The following is a 20386-nucleotide window of genomic DNA, read 5'->3' as shown; positions in this document are numbered from 1 at the left end:
AACCCAAGCAATGAAGGTGTCCCCAATTCCAAATCTCCTAAGAGCTTCGAGCATGAAAGGCCACTCTATTTGGCCAAATGCCTTGGCCGCATCAAGGGCCAAGACAGCTGCTCTGGGGTCTCCTGAGTTGCCGGCGTCGTACATTGCAAAATGAGAACCTACCTGGGATAAACCCTGTTTGGTCAGGGTATATAATTGAGGAGATGTGCCTTCCTAACCTGTTAGCTAGCACCTTTGTGACAGATTTCTGGTCAAAATTGAGGAGCGCAATGGGTCTGTAGTTTCCAGGCTCAGTGCCGTCCTTGCCTTTTTTTAACAAAAGACAAATATTTGCTTCATACAGCGACCTCGGAAATGCTTTGTTCTCAGTGGAGTCTTTGATCATTCTAAGTAAGAGTGGGGCAAGTGTTTTATGAAATGCCTTATAAAACTCGCAACCAAACCCGTCTGGGCCAGATGCTTTGCCAGAGGGAAACGATTTAATTGCCTCAACTAACTCATCCTCCACGAAGTCTGCGTTAAGTTCCAACCTAGATGACTCGTCTAATGTCGGAAGGCAAAGGGAGTGAAGAAACAACTCTCCTGTTTTGGATTTTATTTTATAAATTTCACGACTCGCCTGAGCACCCTTCAACTGTCTAGCCAGCAGCCTCTCTGGTCTATCACCCAACTCAAAGTGTTTCCGTTTTATTTTAAGTATGAGTTTGCCAATGGTTTCACTGAGAATGTGGTTATATTCGTATTTTAGCTTCAAAATCTTGTTTTAATCTTCCTGCGACATATAGGCCCGTTCAAGAGCTGGAAGTGCATTTTCAATATCGACCAGGCGACGGCCCGGTTCCCTTTTATTTGAAGCTTCAAATGAGATTATATGGCCTCTCATAACAACTTTGAGGGTTTCCCAGAGCATTGAGTCCGATACGTCTCCTATGTCATTGATCTCAAGAAACTCCACCAAGCGCGCAGACATGTAGCCCATAAATACTTGGTCAGTCAGCAACCATGGATTAAAGTGCCAACAGTAAATTTGTTTTGGCAGGGGAAGCTTCAATTGTAAAGATACTGGACTGTGAGCTGATATCAATATATTATATTTAGTATGTACGTTGTTGGGTATTAATTTTGCATCCACAAAAAAAAATTGTCAATCTTTGTGTATGATTTATGGACATGTGAGGAGTAGGAATAATCCCGGTCCGTCGGCTGTTGCAGTCTCCATATATCAATTACGTTTCTGGATTTAAGCAGATTATTCAATATTTGGACAGATGCTATGGTGGTTGGAGCGCGAGAGGAAAGTCTGTCAAGGTATAGATCAAGGTAACAGTTAAAGTCACCGCCATAATTAGATTAGTGGTGCTGAGGTCCGGAATTCGGTCAAATACTTTGCGAAATAAATTGGGTCATCCGTATATGTTCAGAAAGGTGACAGGGAACAAAGCAATGTCTCCAGTAATCATAATATACCTGCCATTTGGATCCGTGGTTGCTGAAGTAAGTTGGAATGGAATACTCTTTCGAAAGAGAATGGCAACACCCCTGGCTTTGGAGGTAAACGGTGACTGATAAACTTGAGAGACCCAATTCGCTCTCAGCCGCCTCTGTTCTGTAGCTTTTATGTGGGTTTCTTGCAGAAACACTATGTCTGCTTTAAGTGACCTCAAGTGCATAAAAACCTTACCTCGCTTGACTACATACCCAAGACCGCGCACATTCCATGGGACCAGTGAGATGGTACTCATGTCTGTCTGGTTTTCACCGTTAGGTCTCAACATGTCGACTACGCGAATAGAAAAAGGATAGCAATCCATGAAACCCCAAAAAGATGAACAGGTAAAAACAGTTGTTTTGGCAGCTCTGGACAACATGAAACACGGATAGACCCCACCTCCCTCCCCAAAGAAAATTCCCCAAGCGAGGCATAATTTCCCCTCTCATACACTGACTGAGGGCCACTGGACGTATGGCTTGCAAGCACTAGCTCTAACCAACCAACCAACATTTTCACCTAAACAAGCCTCTACCGTTCTAAACAACCAGAATTGACATGAAATGTTAAAATATTACCCTCAATGATTGTGAAAGTGTTCTTTATGCTCTATCCAAAGTACCGTGAACATAACCTGACTGCAGGATCAAAACTCTTTCAGACCGTGTCTAGTCATTTCCAGTATCCAGCTGCAGGTTGCCAACAAGCATCATAGCTTCCTTGGGGAGAGGTGAATATCTTCTGAGGCCCATTGTGTTGGAAGTGGAGCTTGGCCGTGAAACGTAGGCTGTGCTTGATTTTCAGCTCACACAGCTCTGCCATAGCGGAATCCCCGTCGCTGCTCCATCACCTCGGCAGCATAGTCTGGAAATATGAAGACTTTATGTGCACCATACATGAGGGACTGTTGTTGAGCGAGCCGTATTATCTCTTTCTCCTGAAAGTGGTGGACTCCGGGCGATGATTGTGCGGGGTCTGGCCGAAGGACCGGAGGCTCCGTCTTCTGGCCTGTAGAGAGCGATGGGCGCGGTCAACAATTACCGGCTTTGGGAAGAGAATCTCACCCAACAGTTTAAGAATGAGAGCACTTACAAATTCAGCTGGATTCTCCTCTCCTTTGGGAATCCCTACAAACATAACATTGTTGCGCCTTGAGCGGCCTTCCAAGTCATAGACCTCTTATTCCATACTCTGCACACTAGCATCCCCCGTCCAGCCAAATTCTTTGAAGATAAATGTGAATAATGTGATCTTGGGTGTTTAAGACATGGATAGCTATTATAAGTGATACAAAGAAAGATATCTACTTAAACAGTTACATTTTTCTATCAAACACACAGATAAGGTAAAGAGTTGTGCAGAAGAACAGAGCTGCAGCGGACTTGCAGCTCAGTAATGATTTTGATCATAAATTATAAAGTGATATGTTCCCACATCAGGTATTGGATAGACTGAAACACTAAGTGCTCAGGTTTGTTCTACTAATATTAAAACTAGAAGTCATAAAGAACATGTTAGACAGCAATTACTCCTGTTGTCCTCGGGTCCAATTTGACCCCTTTAAAAAAAAAAAAAAAAAAAATGTCACTATCTAAAAATTTGGGATTCTTTTTAACCAAATTACCAAAAAATATTGATTGGATTCCTTAAAATGCTCTTTGCAAATACAGTCTATCGCTTTCATTCCTCTGATCTGAACTATTATAAATAATTCATAATTTCTGCTCTTTAACTCAAATATTAGTTACAATTCTATATAAATGAGGGTTATTGATTATAAAACCAAAACATACTGTAAATCTAGTGGTAGTAAGGGTGGGTTAGTAAATACATAAAAAGTTTGACAAAGGGACAAACAGGTCAATTTAGTCAGTTTTTGACCCGGGACTACAACACAAGGGTTAATTTGTGTTGTAACCTCAAGATAAAAACAATTTCTTTTGGTATAAATTCATCTAAGTTTATTGGTTGAGACAATATTAAACCCAAGTCAAATCGATGAGATTCCATTCTATGTACATTTAATATTGTACTCCAGTGAAGCTGCACTATAGAATTTGTTTGTATTTTGAGTTTCTTTATGACAAATAGTTTTATCAAGTTAATCTTGAAAACATTTTATTTGGGTGACTTTTGTTGCTTTCAAGACAGGTGTTTGCTCTGTATCACAGCACAGAGTTTTAATTGCTAAAACCACTAAACAATTATGAATAGGTATGCTGCGTTATTGGAGGGATATGGCAGCATAATTAATGGCGCTCACAGCATTATGGTTTTTAAAATGAAAAAAGAGTTTTGCTTTGTGGAAAAAAAAAAAAAAAAAAAAAAGAAAAAAAAGTTTAATCTGAGTCCTACCGTGAACAATTTCCAAAACCAGCGATTACTTTTCAGAACTAAATGGATTTTATAGAGTTAAACCAGGAAGAGAGAAAGAAATGTTTTATTAGGGATGCTAAGTGAGTATTGATAAAAACAGATGCTTCTCAGAGTTCTGTTTCGTGCCACACAGTGCCTCACGTCGGCGTTGGGTCCATCTTGCTCCCACTCCAAGACTAGTGACAAACTGTACCACAAGATTGAAGACAACCACAATCACAGCACCACAGAACACAGCTAGAGACATTTGTGGTCTGGCTACAGTTCTTGGCCTAGAGCGAAAGGAATAGTGGATCAAGGCTGACCGTCTGATTGTGACCTCAGCATCTGGAGATTTACTGTGCCAAACCAAAGAGCAAGCAGCAATGTCCACATGCCCTCACCAAATCCTTGATGAGCTTTCTATTACAAACTGAATACTGCTTCAGATGGGTCAGCCACACGATACTCCATCCTATCTGGAGGTACAGACCAATGGCCAGCAGATGGACTGAGGGGGAGCAGCAGAGGGTCCAGATCTGACACCTCTAAAGTAGCCCACAGTCACATTCTGAGAATACACATATTGGTAAATTTACAAGTTTTTACTGAGTTTCCTGTCTATTCTTGATAATGAAATTATTCAAACAGCACATATTCCCAAAACGCTTTACATACATAGTCAATAGTTTTTGAATATTAAGTCACTTCAGGCCATTTGCTAGGGAAAAAAACAAAACAAAAGACACTTTAGTTTTAATAGGGCCTTTGTTGCCTTTAGCGCTCGGGACCCAAGTCAAAATTTACCCTAAAGAGAAAATTCTCAAACTGAAATAGACTCAAGCCTACTAGATGGTACGCGCTACTCGTGCCATGCAGACAGCAGCAAGAGTGTTGATCCAAAGTGATCCCTTTATTTTGGAGGCATGCATAAAGTCTTGCAAAGGGAAACTGTTGGCAATTTTTTTTTAATTCATAGCTTGTCAGCAATAAGGTAGAAATTTAGTCAGTTGAGTTTATATAAATTAAGAGATAAGGTACAGCAAATCAGATGTCAAACTGACGTCAGTTTGATCAAGGGTACCGACGTCTGGTTGGCGGGATGATCATACACTGGATGTACAGTTGAACAAGGGAAAGGAGTTCTGGTTGGAGCGCTGGTTCCTGGTGAAGAGAACTGATGTTGAAGCCCACATTTTCTCATAGTGGTCACCTTAAAAGACACCAGCGCATTCACACTGGAGAGAAGCCGTACAGCTGTGAACAATGTGGGGAAACATTTTCTCAGAGTAGTACCCTTAAAACTCACCAGCGCATTCACACTGGAGAGAAGCCGTACAGCTGTGAACAATGTGGGGAAACATTTTCTCAGAGTAGTACCCTTAAAACTCACCAGCGCATTCACACTGGAGAGAAGCCGTACTGGTGTGAACAATGTGGGGAAACCTTTTCTCAGCATGGTAGCCTTAAATATCACCAGCACATTCACACTGCCTCGTTGTGAACATGTTTCAGAGCCAAGCTGTTTCCTCCTCCTCATGCCCTGATAGCTGTGTTGTTATATTCTGATCTTCTCTCCACATTGAAGGCTGACCAGCAGTAACTTTATCTTCTGATCAACATGTATGTTATTGTGGATCAGCTGGACTGTTTTCTGCCTGTCCTCAGAACCCTTTACCATTTAGGCACCAGAATCGGTGCCTGAACCCATCCTTTTAAAAATACATTTTTAAATATATATTTAAAAAAATAAAAAAGAGCCCAAAAAGACAGCCAGCAACATTTAAGAATGGCTTGTTTATTGTTATATGGTCCAAATTAAATGTAAAAAAATAGTAATATTTCTCCAGTAAATTGCTGCTAAATGACAAAAACAACTACTAGATGGAAAAAGGCAGCGCTGGTGTTTCAGTAACACCAAAATCCCCGTTACTATTCGGTCCGATAGATACCGGGTGTTAAGGCTCCAGTGCCGTACTAGCACCGGGTTTTGGTACCCAACCCTAACCACAATGTTTAAAGATGTTTTGGTTTGAAAAAAAGTTTATATCGTTTTTATTTAGTAAAAACTTTCTTCTCATCTCTAGAAAAACACAACTTTTTTTTGCTGAAAGGAAGTCAGTATAATTTTCATTTTAGGAATTCATTTTTGTCACCCTTATATATTTCTAAACTCCCAAAAGTTGGAAAAAACTCTAACCTTTAAGCATAGTGAGTTTAATAAGTGCAAATTCCATATTTGTTTAAATTGGTCCAAACAGTCCTCACCATTACAACATACTAGGAAGTTGGCCATTTTTTTGTTGTTTAAAAAAAATTTATTGTTGTTTTGTAGTTTAACATGTTTTTCTACTTTGTAGAATTTCATTTAATAATCTTTGTCTGACATTTCATATTTTCTGTGACTGAATGTGGTTTCAAATCTGTTGAGGTCTGTTCAGACAATTAAATGAGGCCTCGTGCTGATTATTTGTGATTTGATTTGGTGGATTTATCCTTCCTGCTGTTTCTGTGTTTAAACTCCTTGATAAGAGAACGTTTCCATCCACTAAAAGTGTTGAAAGACTCAGATTATTATTCTAAGTGTGTGACAACATTATGGGATGGATCCCTACATAGATAGACCTTTTAGATAAAGAATAAGATTCTTTTAGTTTAACATGAAACGGCCCCAAAATCACCATCACCAAACCCACCAGACTCCATGTAAATAATCACTACTTTTAGTGTGTATAGAGCAGCATATCTCCACCAGACTCCATGTAAATAATCACTACTTTTAGTGTGTATAGAGCAGCATATCTCCACCAGACTCCATGTAAATAATCACTACTTTTGGCGTGTATAGAGCAGCATATCTCCACCAGACTCCATGTAAATAACCTGGGGTCTTATTTATAAAACTGCATGTATAATAAAATAAAATAAATCAGATTTATTAAAACCATGCACATGCACATCTGTAAGTAATATTTTGTTTATAAATCATATATTATCTACAAGTGTGCATATGTGAATCAGCATCTTATCCCTCCCTGTACACGCCCACTTTTAATTTTAATATATTGTTATTTAAAGCATAACTTGTGTATATTTCAACCTGGGGCCTGTTACACGAAACCAGGATAAGGGATTAAGCCGGGATATTCAAGTTATCCTGGATGAATTTAGCTTTGACTCGGTTGCACGAAACCAGATTAAATTAAACCCAGCCAAGTAACCATGGAGATTTATTGTTTGTGGCTAGCCTGGTCCAGAGCAGGCTAACAGCCAGGCTAAGATTAATCCTGGAGTCTCATGTGTCAAATCAGCTGCCGTCTGATCCCAAATAAACGTGTTTAACAGTTATTCCGTTGTCTTCTGCATGTGTTCTGCTTTATTTTTATGAACATGCATTAGCCTACTTGTCACTATTGTTGTCGCAAGTTTGATTTAAACCCTACTACAGCTGTTTAGATGGTTAGAAATGGTTGCACTGGCACCCTGACGCGGAGTGGGACTTTTCCCGGTGGGACGGTGGTGTGTCGAGGCTGCCTGGCGTGTGGCCGGTGGCTGCTACCCGCCGGCAGACCTGCGAGTCAGGTCAGTGTCCACTCTCTCTGTAAAAGTAGAGATGAGCAGCGCGGTGTCCGTGTTCTCAGCTTCAGGTTTCTACAGGACGCGCTCCGAAGATTAAGTGTGACGATAATAATGTAGCGATGTTCCAGATGATAATAATGTCAGACTGGTCAGAGACCAATACATTCTTGATTTAATTTACTTGTTTCTTATCCTTCTCTAATAAAGGACAGTTTGTGGTACTCCTTAATATGTAGACCTGATGTTTTTTATTATAGCTTACATTGGTTTGATAACCTTCTCAATTAGTCTCACATCACCGGACTAATAACGTGGTCTATATACAGTACGTATGTAGTGTAGTTTACATTCATCACACCGGGCACACCACAATGGTTCTTATAATCTTTTTTTTGTTGTTGTTGTCACTTGTCAGAAGAAAAAAAACATGAATATTGTTTTACATATGCTCACAGCATAGTTGTCACTTTCTGATTGTTCTGTATGAACATTAATGTACAAAGAATTAGATATGTCTTATAGAGATTTGGGCATGGTTGTAAAACATGTTCTCGCGTTGTGAATAAGGGTTTGAAATTAAGCCTATAGTCCGTAGGGTACATTTTCCGAGGAACATTAATTACCTCTGCTCTCTTTTAAGGTAAAGGCTAAATAATAATACATTTTATTTATATAGTGCTTTACATGGTAGGCTAGTCAAAGACACTTTACAGTAAAACCAGCACATTTATCGCATAAAAATAGAAACATGAAACTAGCATATAGCAATTAAAACACAGTGTAGCCTACAACTTTGTAAAAATGTGGAGTGATTATAGTCTAAGGAGATATTTTTACATCCTCACACATTCATTCGTGTCCGCTATGTTGGGTTTATTCTCTCTCCGTTTGAGCCGTATTTCCCTTTTTGCATATTCTTCCCCTCCTCGTTACTTTCCATTAGAAGCTGCTGCTCATTGGGTGAAACATATGGTGCATGGATCTTCTCAATTCTGCATCAGTAAATCGATACTGTGATCTATTTGAGAAAGCCGTGAACGTGCACTTATCCCAGCTATCTACACCTGGCGGGACATAGCTCCACCTGTTCATCGTGGCTCGGCAAACGTGCATCCAATTAAGCCGCGATGAGCAGGTCACACTAAGTCAAGCTGCGCTTTTTCACTTATCCTGGATATCTTTATTATACTTAAGTGCAACAGGCCCCTGGTCTTCATCATCACCCAAAAGGATGTAGCCCGTTGGATGATACCGTCTTGTGGTGTAAAAACTGATGTTTTTCATTAGTCGTGTGTCATGGACAGACCCCGGATACCCCACAAAAATGTCCAGAAACCTGCCATTTGAGTCACATATTGCCTGCATGTTGACTGAGTAAAAGCCTATATAATTCAAGTAGTCTAATCTGTGACGCTGTGGTGGTTTCATCCGTATGTGGCTGCCATTGATTGCTCCAACCACACTGTGGAATGCAGGGATCCCTGAAATTTTGACAAATCCCTGACCAACTTCAGGCAGGTCCGCTGTTTGAGGGAAGTAGATTGCGCTCCTTAGATTGTCCCATATGTTCTGGGCCACTCTGTGGATGATGCGGTGAACTGTAGCCTTTGGTACATTAAAGACACGGGCCACCACTCAATAGGAGAGTCCATGTTCCAGCCAATGGCGTATATAAGTACTTCAAGCTCAATACCCCAGCCGAGGTCCTGCTCCCTTTGCAAAAGCCTCTGCAAGCTGTGCATCGCTCTTCTGGTGAGGCGGAAATCCTGCTTTAGCTCAGTCTCAACATTGAACCACATGCACAATAGAGGCATGTTGGGGTTTATGGCACAGTATGTTGTTGGAAAATGTTTGCCTCTTCAAAGAACAAAGCACACAGTTTCCTCCTAGCTTGATTTCTTCGACTTGTTGCAGACAATCGCAGAAAAATCACTAAAACCCACGCAATCGACATACACATGCTCGCAGATTGCATCTTGGAAGTTTGTGATGAACACTTGTCCCCTCTGGTGACATAGCAGCCAGCTAGCGGTGATTCTTGGTGACGTAACCACAACCAAGTGGTGTCCCATTTCATAAGGGTATGTTTCAGCCCTAGACCTTACCCCTTAGTTTCAAGGGCCAAGGGGTAAGGGGCAGGGGTAAGGGGTAGGGGTAAGATAGAGAATATGGGATTCAGCCCAAGTCTAGTTTCCCTGAAATTTAATCTTTCTCGGATGTTTACAGTAAAAAACAGTAAACTTTTTAACTGAGTTGTAATTTTTAGGTTCACAATTAAAAAGCCCATTTGCTGCTTTTTTAAAACTATCCAGTTATAGTAGTTTCACTCAGGGAAAGTAAAGTCAGAAAAACTTTTTATTAATTATTCCTTAATTCTTCCCAGGATAATTCAGAGCTGCTAACAGCAAGCACATGTTCAAAGTCTCCTCCGTTTGCTGTACAAGCACTTCAGGGTAAGGACACCTTGTATCTATAATTAACTTTCAATTTAGGGTTTGACAGTAAGATCAACACTCTCTCTAAATAACCCTGAGGCAACAACGCTTAAAAGATGCTGCAGGAAAAACGTAATAGACCCTGTTACAACCCTAGTTTATGCCTGGGGGAAGCTAGGAAGTAACATATACCCAAGAAACCGTATACCCAAATTACCATTATTGGTGTTCGGCTTCATCGCTCTTGGTAATTTGGGTATACGGTTTATGTTACTTCCTAGCTCCCCCTAGATATAAACTAGAGTCGTAACAGGGCCCATTGCAATTCTCCTGCAGCATCTCTTTTTGTTGCCTCAGGGTTATTTAGAGAGAGTGTTGATCTTACTGTCCAACCCTAATCTTAAAAGTATTTCATTATAGATACAGGTGTCCTCCTTACCATGAAGTGCTTGTATAGCAAACAGAGGAGACTTTCAACTTTTGCTTGCTATTAGCAGCTCTGAATTAACCTGGGAAGAATTATGAAAAATTAATAAACAGTTTTCTGACCTTACTTTCCCTGAGTGAAACTACTATAACTGGATAGTTTTAAAAAGGCAGCAAATGGGCTTTTTTTAAATGTGAACCAAAAAGTTACAACTCAGTTAAAACGAGAAATATTACATTTGAGGGAAACTAGACGTGGTTAAGGTTCTTGAAAACAATAATTTGACCATTTTGACAAAAGAGACTTTTAGCGTCCATCCATCCATCTTTATCTGCTCATCTGGTATTGTGTCGCGGGCGCAGCATGAATATAGGTGAGGGTAGAAACAAACACTGCCTGGTAGATTGAGAGTTTTCCCTCCTGGCTCAGCTCCCTTTTCATCACAATGGTGCGATAAAAGGAATGTAATACTGCACCCACTGCTCTGATTCTCCGACCAATCTTCCGCTCCATGGTCCCCTCACTTGCGAACAAGAACCAATGTTATTTAACCTCCTACACTTGGGACAAGGACTCACTCCCCACCTGAAGAAAGCACTCCATCGGTTTCCATCTGAGAACAATGGCCTCAGATTTAGAAGTGCTGATCCTCGTCCCAGCCGCTTCACACTCGGCTGCGAACCGATCCAGTGAGTGCTGAAGGCCACAGACCGATGACACCATCAGGACCACATCATCTGCAAAAAGCAGCGATGAGATCCTGAGCCCACCGAACTGCAACACCCCGACTACGCCTCAATATCCTGTCCATAAATATTACAAGCAGGATTGGTGACAAAGCGCAGCCCTGGCGGAGGTCAACCCTCACCTGGAACGAGTCCGACTTACTGCCGAGAACCCGGACACAGCTCTCACTTTGGTCATACAGAGATTGGATGGCCCTAAGAAGGGACGCCCTCACCCCATACTCCCTCAGCACCATCCACAGTGTCTCCCGGGGGACCCGGTCAGACACCTTCTCCAGATCCACAAAACACATGTAGACTGGTTGGGCGTACTGCCGTCAATGACAATAGGCAGTATCTAACTCTATCTGGAAAGGAAAACAGCCATGACTGGTGACGTCTTGTGAGAAGGAAAGCGGATGGTGGCCTCTGAGTTCACAACTTCAAACATTAATTTTGGTCCGTCATATCGAGGCCCCTCCTCACTGGGTTTAACCCAGATGTGTCGGTTTTCTGGCATACCTTAGAAAGTGCTATGACAGAGCCTTGGTCACTCGATGACGTTCGTTTTGCCAAAATGTCTAAAAAAACAGTGCCAGCTATGCTTTGGACCCATTATCTCACATCTTGTCAAGACTTGGAGATTGGCTGAAACACACTGTAACTGTAACAGCTTGAAACTGGCTAACTTGTTCCCCTTTATTCAAAAACACAGCACTCCTGATTGGGGGGAGGCGATAACAGCCCCACAATGGGAACAAAGGGCTCTTCATTGTCTTAAAGACATTTTTAGCAACGTTGGTTTATTGCCTTTTTCTGACTTGAAGAGGACACTCAATCTGCCACGTTCCTCTTTCTTATTTTACCTTCAATTAGGCAAGGCGAGGCAAGGTAGGCAAAATCAGTTAAAAAACAGTTAAAAAAATAAAAACCAATAAAACACATGAATAAACAGTTAAAAATAAAAACCATTAAGATGCATAAAACACAAGAATAAAAGTTACAGTGCAGCATAAGAAATGAAACATTAAAGAATGACCAGTCATAATTAAGATCGGCACTCAAGGCGTACGGTGTCCCTTGGCAGAGGCCTTTGCCCATCCCAGAGATATCTGGCTGCTCTGCCCTTCCTATTGAGAGGATCTGGGCACGCGATTGCCCAGGCCTGGGTATCGATCTCGACTGGCATGATGTATGGTCTAACGTTCCAGATGTATCTCGCAATCCAGACCATCAGCAGATTCAATATAATTTCATTCATAGGACATATCTCACTTTCGAATTTCTCTTAAAACTTTCACCTTTCTGACTTTAGATTAACTTCTTTTGTAGTTGATGAAAAACAAACCACGTGTTTGGTCTCACCATAAAGTCCCACCTTGACCCGGGGCTTATTGACTTGTGTTGACTTAAGCTTTTATGTTTTTGACACTTGTGTTTGATCAGTTAAATCATATGTATTCAGGGCATCAGCTGTGGATATTTAACCGAGGCAGAGATCAGACTGACATCCAGACGGACGAGGAACAAGGAACGAGACTACTCCACTACTTCACCTGAGGTGAGTCCCGTTTGTCTCTCTGTGTTTCAATAGAACAGAAAAGGACATTTAAAGGTTTCAAATTTCAGTTTAAAGATCTCAACAATGTGAGCTGCTCTCAGAGCTTCATCAGGGATAAAAACTAAAAACCACATGCACTTTGAATCAACTAAAAGACTTCAGAGAACATGAGTGGGATTCCTGGTTCAAAATCAATTTATAATCATAACTGTCACTTATTGTCTGTAAAAACTAGCAGAATTTGATTCAAAGATGACTTTCTTGTCTGTTAAGGTGGGGTAAGTTCCTAGTGATACTGATTTAGTGGCCAGTTAGTCTCTCTCAGCCTTCAGAGCTATAACCAACACTTCAGTGTTATCCTGGTTGAGTTGTTTATGCATATTCTGTATATGTATAATTGTTCCTGTGGGTCATTAGATTATATTCCAGCTGCAGAGTACTGTGAGATCCCTGAACCATGCGTCCCGTTGTGGTTACTGCCATCCTTCTTCTGGGGGTACTGATGTTCATGTCGGACTCTGCAGCCGGTAAGAACACACAGCCACTAAATAATCAGTCTACACGGACAACAGGAACAAGACGTGGCCGGGTTGGTTCAGTGGGTAGAGCAGGTGCACATACTGAGAGGCTTATGCCTCGACACAGAGTTCAGGGTTCAAGTACGACCTGAGACAATTTCCTGCTGGTCTTCCTCTCTCTCTCCTATCTCACTTATTCTCCATTAAAGGCAGAAAATAAAATAATCTTAAAAAAAGACTACAGAAACAAAAAAAGGACAAAACTTCTTCTTTCTCTGATACAGGGGATCTTGCACAAGTGTGTAAGACCATATATCCGGTCACACCGTGTAAAAACAAGAAACTCGGTGAAGGCTGGTTCCAGATGGGTAGCAACCGCTGTGTGAAGGCGTTCTACAATACTCAGCATTTGGGCCATTCTGATGCAGAGGTGATGAAACACACACATCTGACTTCAGACAGTAAATGTGACCTCATCCTGTTCAGACAGTCTTTCAAGTTCAGCAAAAGATGTGAGGAAAGAGGACTTGAGAACAAGATTTTCTTTGGGACTTGTGACATTAAATAGTATATTCTATAAGTATATTCTGATTACTGAGGTACAGCTATGGAGGGTCATCTGACCCAGTATTTAAAATTAAAAGAAAAATAACAAATACATTGATATTTTGGCAATGTAATGATGAAAAGTGAAATGTATTTTGAAATAAAAGCTTCAATTGAAATGTGTAATATCGAAAGAAAAAACAAACATAAGAACGTTTAAAAGAGAACGTTTTTCATTAAGATATAAAGCCTTATTTCACCTCCCTCTGGTTTGCATGTATTGTTCTCCAATTAAACATTTTATGAAGGTAGTCATGTGTTTTCTGTCTCCTCAGAGCAGAGGTTAGGGAATGTGAACGGGCTTCGTGATGGCGGACCGGATCAATTTCCGGGTTGAGCGAGGATAGATCAAACACGCAAATTACATGACAAATGATGAATTATCAGAGAAAACTAATTCTCCTGATTTTGTTCATTTCAGATGACTTGTAGAAAATTCCCAAATGGCCATCTGGTATCGATCCACAATGACGCAGAGGTGAATCAAGTCCAATGTGCCATGTACAAAGCCACCACCGGAAAAGCTCACTACTGGATCGGAGCCTTCCTTATTGATGTAAGCAGTAAATGTTTCTGTTTGTGAAGCCCTATTTAGCCCTAGTTCACACATTCTCATGAATAGGTTTGTATGATATTGCTCAAACTTATGCACAATTCATATACTACAAAGGTATGGTGTCTGCTGGCCCGTCACATAAAGAGTGGTCACATGACAGTTAAGTTTAGCGGTCTTCCAGTTGAATGTAGCTGAGAAAATAAGATTCTGAACCGGGTACAAAGCTCCGTGAGGTCATAAACCCCGTTTCCAGGATGAAAGTCTTCACTTCTCCTGGACACAAACACGGCTCCCCCGGTTGAAAGCCCTGTGTATAAACTTTGAGATGGCAATATAAAAAATGCATTTGGATGCAAAAATTCCAGATATTTTCTACTTATTTTATTTCTTTACTTCAAGTAATGTGTGCTTTGATTTCAACTAAACCACAAATAGTACATCTATGTCTTCCCTTTAATAAATGTAAAATCAGAGAGATAAGATATGCATTATTTCATTAGAAAAAACATATCCTACCTTTAATAGTTGAGAAAATGTACAGTTCAAACCTGTCAGCCAACAAATAAATGTTGGTTGTTGGAAGCAGGTAATTGGTGGCAAAGTGGAAAGTTAATCTGATGATAATTGGCCATTTGGCCAAGTAGTAAACCTCAGGCAACCATTTGTTTTCCGTTTGTCTTTTTAGGATGGTGATTTTTACAAACACAATTATCGTTTTGTTTGGACGGATGACAGTAGTTTTGGTTACACCAACTGGGCTGGTGGCCAGCCTGACAATGCTCGGCGCAGAGAGCACTGCGTTGAGATGAACTATTGGGGTAAGTAAATCAATGGTTTAGGAGGAGAGGTAGTAGGTTATAAGAAAGAAATTAATTTATTTATTAATTTTACCTCAGACAAGATAAGAGAGGCTATGGTGAAGGAGTGTAATTATTAAAGCAGCACAACAAACGGGTCAAAGTAGAGGGGTATGAACGAAGAACAGGACCCTCATTTTTAACTGCATATGATCTTTTCTACTCATAGAATTTGACTAATCTATTTCTTTGTGTGATTGAGAGTTTGGGAACATTTAAAACTTCTCCAGACCATGAAGACCAACAAACCCTATAGAGGATGTGCTTCCTACTGACACTGGTTAACATGTTTCTTTCAGACTGGGGACTCTGGAACGATGCAAACTGTAATGAGAATAAGCCCTACGTGTGTGCAGTGAATGTCTAGTGGTTCAGAGAGAAACTGAAGAGCAGCAGTTGGACCAGTCTGCTTCAACTGGAGCCACTGCAAGCTTTTACATTTACTGCAATAAATATTCAGCATCAGAAAACATGTTGATGATCCCTGTTTCTTTTCCTGTTTGTCACTGAACTATCTGTCCTCATGTCATCTACCGGGATGGGTAACACTTTATATAACCATCATTTATAGATGGTAAATTGATTGTTAATTAATCTTTAGTTAATTGTCATTTAACTGTTAGGAAACAGTCAGTTTACTGTTAACAAACAATTAAATTATAATTAATAATGATTACTAATTGTTAATAGTAATTTGTTAAGGGTTACTAGTTGTTCTGTAAACCGTCTACTAACAGTGTCTGGATGGTTATTATAAAGTTGCAACAGATGACTTTAATACCTTGTTAAATAGTTAATAAATACTTTATAAACCATCTATAAACATTATTTAGATAGATAATTAATACTTTGTTAAGGGTTACTAGTTGGTCTGTAAACGTCTATATAACAGTGTCTGGATGGTTTATTAAAGTCGCAACAATTACTATAAAACCTTGTTAAATAGTTAATAAATTCTTTAAAAAACAATCTATAAACATTATTAGATTATTAATTTGTTAAGGGTTGTCTGGATGGTTATTATAAAGTTGTGACTAATATTTTTTCATAGTTATTAGTAGGTGTTGATAAAGAAATGAGAAATGTTTTACCCGTCATTAATTATATACAAAAAACAGTATATAAATTAAAAATGCACCTGCAAGTCAAGTGGGATATAAAAAAAAATTACTAATAAAACCTTTATTACAAAATGTAATCAAAATTACTTACTGAAACTTTACATTTTTTTAAACATCAAATAAAGGGCTATCCGTATATTTTCCATGCTTGTATTGAAAAAAAGTGTTATTGCTGCTCCTCTAATTTTACAGTGTGGTCAAAAATTTAAAAAGAACATTGCAGTTTGTTGTATCCTCCCATTAGTTCTTCAAACTTTTGTGGGGGGGGGGGGGGGGGGATATGGCAAGGTCTGCGATCGCCGCTTTAGACCTCACTGTCGGCTCCGTCACTCCAGCATGTGCACATGCTTCTCCCAATTTCAAGCCATGGTTGTATGCCCTCAACACCCTCTTGTATCTGTTGATGATCTCTATTCTGACTGCAAAAGTAGACAACAACAGTTCAGAAAGATAAACCTTTCAATCATTTGACTACTTAAAATTAGTATACAGCATAAATAGGGGTATGTCCGAGGATCTGCTCAGAGACCATTTGACTGTGATTGAGTGGAATGAATGGATGGGTAAAAAACCCCATAATGGTCACTAGGACGCTTGCTCCACAATATTGCTAAGCAATATAAATAGAAATAAATTATATCAAGTTTCTGGAGCTTGTGATGTTAATCGCTGTGTGTCTTTTATTGTTATTGTGGTCTCTAAAGTACCCCTACCCCAGCATATAGATTATTGTATTTTGTATGCTAAGTTTTTGTGCTAACTATGTTTTAGTAATCCCTTTGTTCTTGTCTCCCCGTGTTTATCTGCGGTACATTGTTGCATGACAAATACTTTCTTCACAAATTGGTTCAATTTACTGATCCAACTATATTATCACTGCACAAATAATCTGTTTTATGGACCACTAATAAAAGATTTAAGTGTACCAAATAAAGTAACTTGATGCTTTATACACTTAAGTATTAATTATCTAAATAATGTTTATAGATGGTTTATAAAGTATTAACTATTTAACAAGGTATTATAGTCATCTGTTGCAACTTTATAATAACCATCCAGACGCGGTTTATAGACTGTTTACAAACTAACTCTTAACCCTTAACAAAGCACTTATAATAATTAGTAATCAGTAATAATTATAATTTAATGGTTGTTAACAGTAAACTGTTTCCTAACAGTTAAATGATAATTAACTAAAGATTAACTATCAATTTACCATCTATAAATGGTTATTATAAAGTGTTACCTGGTGTTTTAATTTATGGTTTATAGACTGTTTACAAACTAACTCTTAACCCTTAACCAAGCACTTATAATAATTAGTAATCAGTAATAATTATAATTTAATGGTTTGTTAACAGTAAACTGTTTCCTAACAGTTAAATGATAATTAACTAAAGATTAACTATCAATTTACCATCTATAAATGGTTATTATAAAGTGTTACCTGGTGTTTTAATTTTATAGAATTTTAAGAAAAAAAAGATTTAGGAACATTGAAAAAAGTGACAAATATAGGGAAAAACAAAAACATCCAAAAAAAAACGCAGAAGTAATCGAGAAAGCCGTTATAAAGTGATAAAGAAAAACGACAAAAAAGTGACAAATGTTAGAAAAAGCTTCAAAACAAAATGTCCAAAAAAAAAAAAAAAACTTGGGAAACGTGACAAGTGTCTTAAATAGCAAAATGTGTCAACATACAGCACTTTCAAGATGGAAAGCAAAGTTCACTTAAAAAATATTCCACCCTGGAAGCACTCGTTCGTATTTTAACAACAATACTTGTCCTAAATTTCTCATTGCTACATGATGCGCATTTTTCTGGCTAAACTCAACTACCACAGCCCCCTTGAATTAAATATTAAAGCCTAAATCATGTTCAGAGTGAAATTCATGACTTCAGTGTGTACAAAACTGAGCTGCTCATCTAACATACTAGATCATATCAGCCTCGTCTCACTGGTAAGTTCTGTTTAAGATTTTATAAAAGCACTTTTGTAAAGACAACTCACAGTAACATTTTTTAAATGGTCCAGGGTTTGCCAGGTGGCAAATTTTACACTGTAGTCCTTTGGCAAGCTGTTTTTAGACCACACGTCTATGTTCAGGTCCCAGTTACATTGCAGCTCCAAGAGCTGAAGCACAGCCTCAGGGTTCTGCTGACTGCTCCTAACACCCAGCTCATATCTAGAGATGTGCAGGCTATGAAGTCAGGGCCACTGAGAATTTAAAAAAATAAAATTATGCAAACATCTCAGTCATACCTTTTTTGTAAGTTTTGTCACTGTGGTCCTGAAACTTCCTTTGTAACCACATAAAGCACTAACTTTATACAGCAGTCAACATTTAAAGATTTATTTCAGTCTCAAACCCTCAGGCTGGGTCCAAGCTCTAGGATCTTGCATGTTAAGTTTGCAACAGTTCTTTGAGCAATTTTAGGTACATACATTTTCAAGTAGTCTCAATAACCAGTCAAGCGCATTTAAGAGACAAATTTATTGAAGTTCACATTTAAAACTTCCCGTCCCAAAACATGGAGTCACTATAGTGTTGATGACCCTCTGGCTCCTGTTGAGAAAATTTAAACAGAATGACACAAGACCAATTACCAAAACTTCAGGTAACCAAATGATGACAAAGTTCAGATAAGCAAACTTACCTCTTGTATCATTTACAAAGCCCAGATGCTGTCATTGAGACATCGTTTAAAAAGCCGAACGCCGTCGTTGAGACATCATTTAAAAAGACTGATAATTTCTTTGAGACATCGTTTAAAAAGTTGAATACTTGCTTTGAGACAGTGGTTTGAAAGCCGGATACTTTCTTTGAGACATCGTTCGGAATGCCAGATACTTTGATGTACTGAGGAGAAGGCCGGAAAGCAGGTTGCATTGCAAAGCATCTTCGGGTGCATCTGGTAGTGGCCACTGGTGTTTGAAGCGCTGTAGTGGGCTTAATGGTTACTTCCTTTGAGACATCGTTTGGATAGCTGGATGCTTTAGACTCAGAAGGCTGGTAAGCAGGTCTCACTGAAAAACATCGTCGGGTGCATCTGGTAGTGGCCACGGGTGTTTGAAGCGCTGTAGTGAGCTTAATAGCTTCTTCCTTTGAGACAGTGCTCAGAACGCTAGTGACTGTGCCCGAGACGCTAGAGACTGTGCCTGGAACACTACTGGTGCTTGACACAGTGCCTGCAACGCTAGAGACCGTACCTGACACAGTGCCTGGAATGCTAGAGATGTTGCCAATGACTGTGCTTGAGGCACTGCCTGGAATGCTAGCGATGGGGCTGGAGATGTTTCCTGGAATGGTAGAGACGGTGCCCGGAACTGTAGCAGCTGTGCCTGGAACATGTGCGATGGTGCTTGATATGCTAGCAAGGGTGCCTGGAATGCTAGTGGTGCTCGAGACTGTGCCTGACATAGGGCCTGGAACACTTGAGACTGTGCCTGGAATGCTAGAAATGTTGTTTGAGACACTGCCTGGTACGCCAACAACGGTTCCCGGATCACTAGAGATGTTGCCTGTAATGCTAGCAACAGTGCCCGGAACACTAGTGACGTTGCTTGATATGCTAGCAAGGGTGCCTGGAATAGTAGTGGTGCCTGACACACGGCCTGGAACACTGGAGACTGTGCCTGGAACGCTAGTGGTGCCCAATACAGTGCCTGGAATGCTAGAGATGTTGCCAATGACGGTGTTTGAGACACTGCCTGGTATGCTAGTGGTCGTGCCTGGAACACTAGAGATGTTGCCTGGAATGCCTGATACAGTGTCTGAAATGCTAGAGATGTTGCTAGCGACGGCGCTCGATATAGTGTCTGGAATACTAGAGACCGGGCTTGATATGCTAGCAAGCATGCCTGGAATGCTAGTGGTGCTCAAGACAGTTCCTGGAATGCTAGAGACGGTGCCCGGAACGCTAAAGATGTTGCGTGACACGCTAGCAACAGTGCTAGAGACTGTTTCTGGAACACTAGCGCTTGAGACATTGTTTGTCAAGCTGGATACACTGATGTACTTAGAAGGTTCAGTTGATACACGTCTTTGAGTGGACAACATTTGCACTGTAGTGGGGTTGATGGTGGGACCCAGTAGACCTGGAGAGACCAGACAGATGTTGGCATGTGATGTATTAAGGATGCGGTTCAGTTCAA

General features: G+C 40.0%; 1 protein-coding gene across 3 annotated transcripts; it reads left to right on the top strand.

The window, feature by feature from the left end:
• Nucleotides 1–12472: 12472 nt before the first annotated feature.
• Nucleotides 12473–15580, top strand: LOC116682861 (C-type lectin BfL-1). Of its 3 annotated transcripts, none has more exons than XM_032509801.1 (6): nucleotides 12473–12571; nucleotides 13001–13098; nucleotides 13374–13519; nucleotides 14117–14251; nucleotides 14937–15069; nucleotides 15408–15580. In XM_032509801.1, exons 2-6 carry the CDS (start codon nucleotides 13029–13031, stop codon nucleotides 15473–15475), a joined length of 552 nt encoding a protein of 183 aa, XP_032365692.1. In that variant the 5' UTR covers nucleotides 12473–12571; nucleotides 13001–13028; the 3' UTR covers nucleotides 15476–15580. The 3 variants fall into 3 exon arrangements, with proteins under 3 accessions (XP_032365692.1, XP_032365691.1, XP_032365693.1); XM_032509800.1 differs by having other exon boundaries at nucleotides 12989–13098; XM_032509802.1 differs by having other exon boundaries at nucleotides 12502–12571; nucleotides 13007–13098.
• Nucleotides 15581–20386: the final 4806 nt, after the last annotated feature.

The sequence above is a fragment of the Etheostoma spectabile genome, unplaced genomic scaffold, assembly GCF_008692095.1.
Source record: "Etheostoma spectabile isolate EspeVRDwgs_2016 unplaced genomic scaffold, UIUC_Espe_1.0 scaffold00018858, whole genome shotgun sequence".
In the NCBI taxonomy this organism is placed as follows: domain Eukaryota; kingdom Metazoa; phylum Chordata; class Actinopteri; order Perciformes; family Percidae; genus Etheostoma; species Etheostoma spectabile.
This window is presented reverse-complemented; position numbering and strand designations above follow the sequence as displayed.